This window comes from Poecilia reticulata, linkage group LG7 (genome assembly GCF_000633615.1).
Source record: "Poecilia reticulata strain Guanapo linkage group LG7, Guppy_female_1.0+MT, whole genome shotgun sequence".
NCBI lineage: Eukaryota > Metazoa > Chordata > Actinopteri > Cyprinodontiformes > Poeciliidae > Poecilia > Poecilia reticulata.
The window spans coordinates 31,257,814-31,259,258 of record NC_024337.1 but is presented as its reverse complement, the minus strand read 5'-3'; the positions used below and the strand labels follow the sequence as shown (position 1 = coordinate 31,259,258).

The 1,445-nt window shown below is 53.0% G+C and overlaps 1 protein-coding gene across 1 annotated transcript in view; it reads right to left on the bottom strand.

The window, feature by feature from the left end:
• itpr3 (inositol 1,4,5-trisphosphate receptor, type 3) overlaps window positions 1–1,445 on the bottom strand; it is a 71,313-nt gene that overhangs the window by 4,577 nt on the left and 65,291 nt on the right. Inside the window, exons 46-49 of the mRNA XM_017305661.1 lie at window positions 1,157–1,382; window positions 828–1,020; window positions 636–755; window positions 373–545 (exon numbers count right to left, since the gene is read on the bottom strand). Of these exons, the coding sequence (XP_017161150.1) occupies window positions 373–545; window positions 636–755; window positions 828–1,020; window positions 1,157–1,382 (712 nt within the window). The remainder of the gene's footprint in view (window positions 1–372; window positions 546–635; window positions 756–827; window positions 1,021–1,156; window positions 1,383–1,445) is intronic.

The window sequence follows — 1,445 nt, the reverse complement described above, 5'->3', positions numbered from 1 at the left end:
CTCACACACTCACTCACACACACACACACACACACACACACACACACACACACACACACTCCTTCTAATATTTATTTATTCAGTGATGTGAAAGAAAATCTGTCAGATTAAACCGAATCAGAGCTGCTAATGCTGCTAATCCATTAATCCTGAAGTTGGCTTTCGCTTGGCGCGTTTTGCTGACGTTGAAGATGTTTAGTGTACTAGCTAAATAACGATAGCATCATGGTTGAGTCTAGCATTAGCTTCTGCTAACTACCATGTTGGTCTACCTCATTAGCATTAGCAAAACAAGTGTTTATGGTTAGCACTTTAGAGCTAGCGCTGCTAACTTCCCAGCTAGCGCTGCCCATCASCGCTGCGCCGTCTTACGTTGAGCGATCCGAGCAGGATGAGCGTGTTTCCGATGCCCAGGTGGTAGATGGACCTGAGGATCAGCGCCAGCGTGAGCGGCTGCAGGCCGTACTGCTTGGAGAACAAGCCCAGGACGGAGAGCCCGGTCAGGACCCAGAACAGCATCAGCAGCATGGAGTCATCGATCGCTCCTGAACAGGAAGAGAACGGACCAATCAGAGGGAGCGCCAGCGCTCTTCCTGATGTCTAAAGGGAACGGGACCAGAGATCCACCCACGCACCCTGGCCAGAGTCGTAGGGGTAGAAGAAGGCGATGATGAGGTTGACGAAGACGGCCAGGTTGAAGGAGATGGTTCCCCACAGAGTCATCCTCCTGGAGAACCAGTACAGAACCGGCATACCTGCAACAGACCGGACACGGGCTCAGAGCCGGAAACACCCGGGGATGTTCCCGGCCGGCGCTCCGCTCTCACTCCTCAGCTTCTTCTGCCACTCCATCTCTCCGTGCAGGAACGACGTCTGCTCAAAGAAGTGCGTGACCTTTGACCCCTGCTCGTCCTGCTCCGTGGTGTTGAAGACTCGGAGCTTTGACTCCTCGGTGAGAAACTCGCAGATGGGATGAACGGGAAACACGATCTGCTCCATGCTGCGGTCGTCGCGCACAATCTGGAGAAACGAAGCAGGAAATGACAGGAAGAGCTGGAGAAACTTCAGAATAAAAGACCTGGAACATTTAGAGGGGCATTTTTATTTTTTCTTCTTCAGATGAAAAAACTTTTGGAAGTTTGGGATGAGGAAGCACCTCGATCTGAGCCGTCAGCTGGTCGTAGTATTCCAGAGGATCCTGATCCACGACCTCAGCTGGAGCCGAAGACTTCAACATCTGGGACAGAGGACGGCTCTGGAGGGTCAGCTGCAGGGGCAGAGCGGTTGGATGAGCGGTTGGATGAGCGGTTGGATGAGTGGTTGGATGAGCCGTTGGATGAGCGGTTGAATGAGTGGTTGGACGAGTGGTTGGACGAGTGGTTGGATGAGTGGTTGGACGAGTGGTTGGACGAGTGGTTGGACGAGTGGTTGGACGAGCGGTTGGA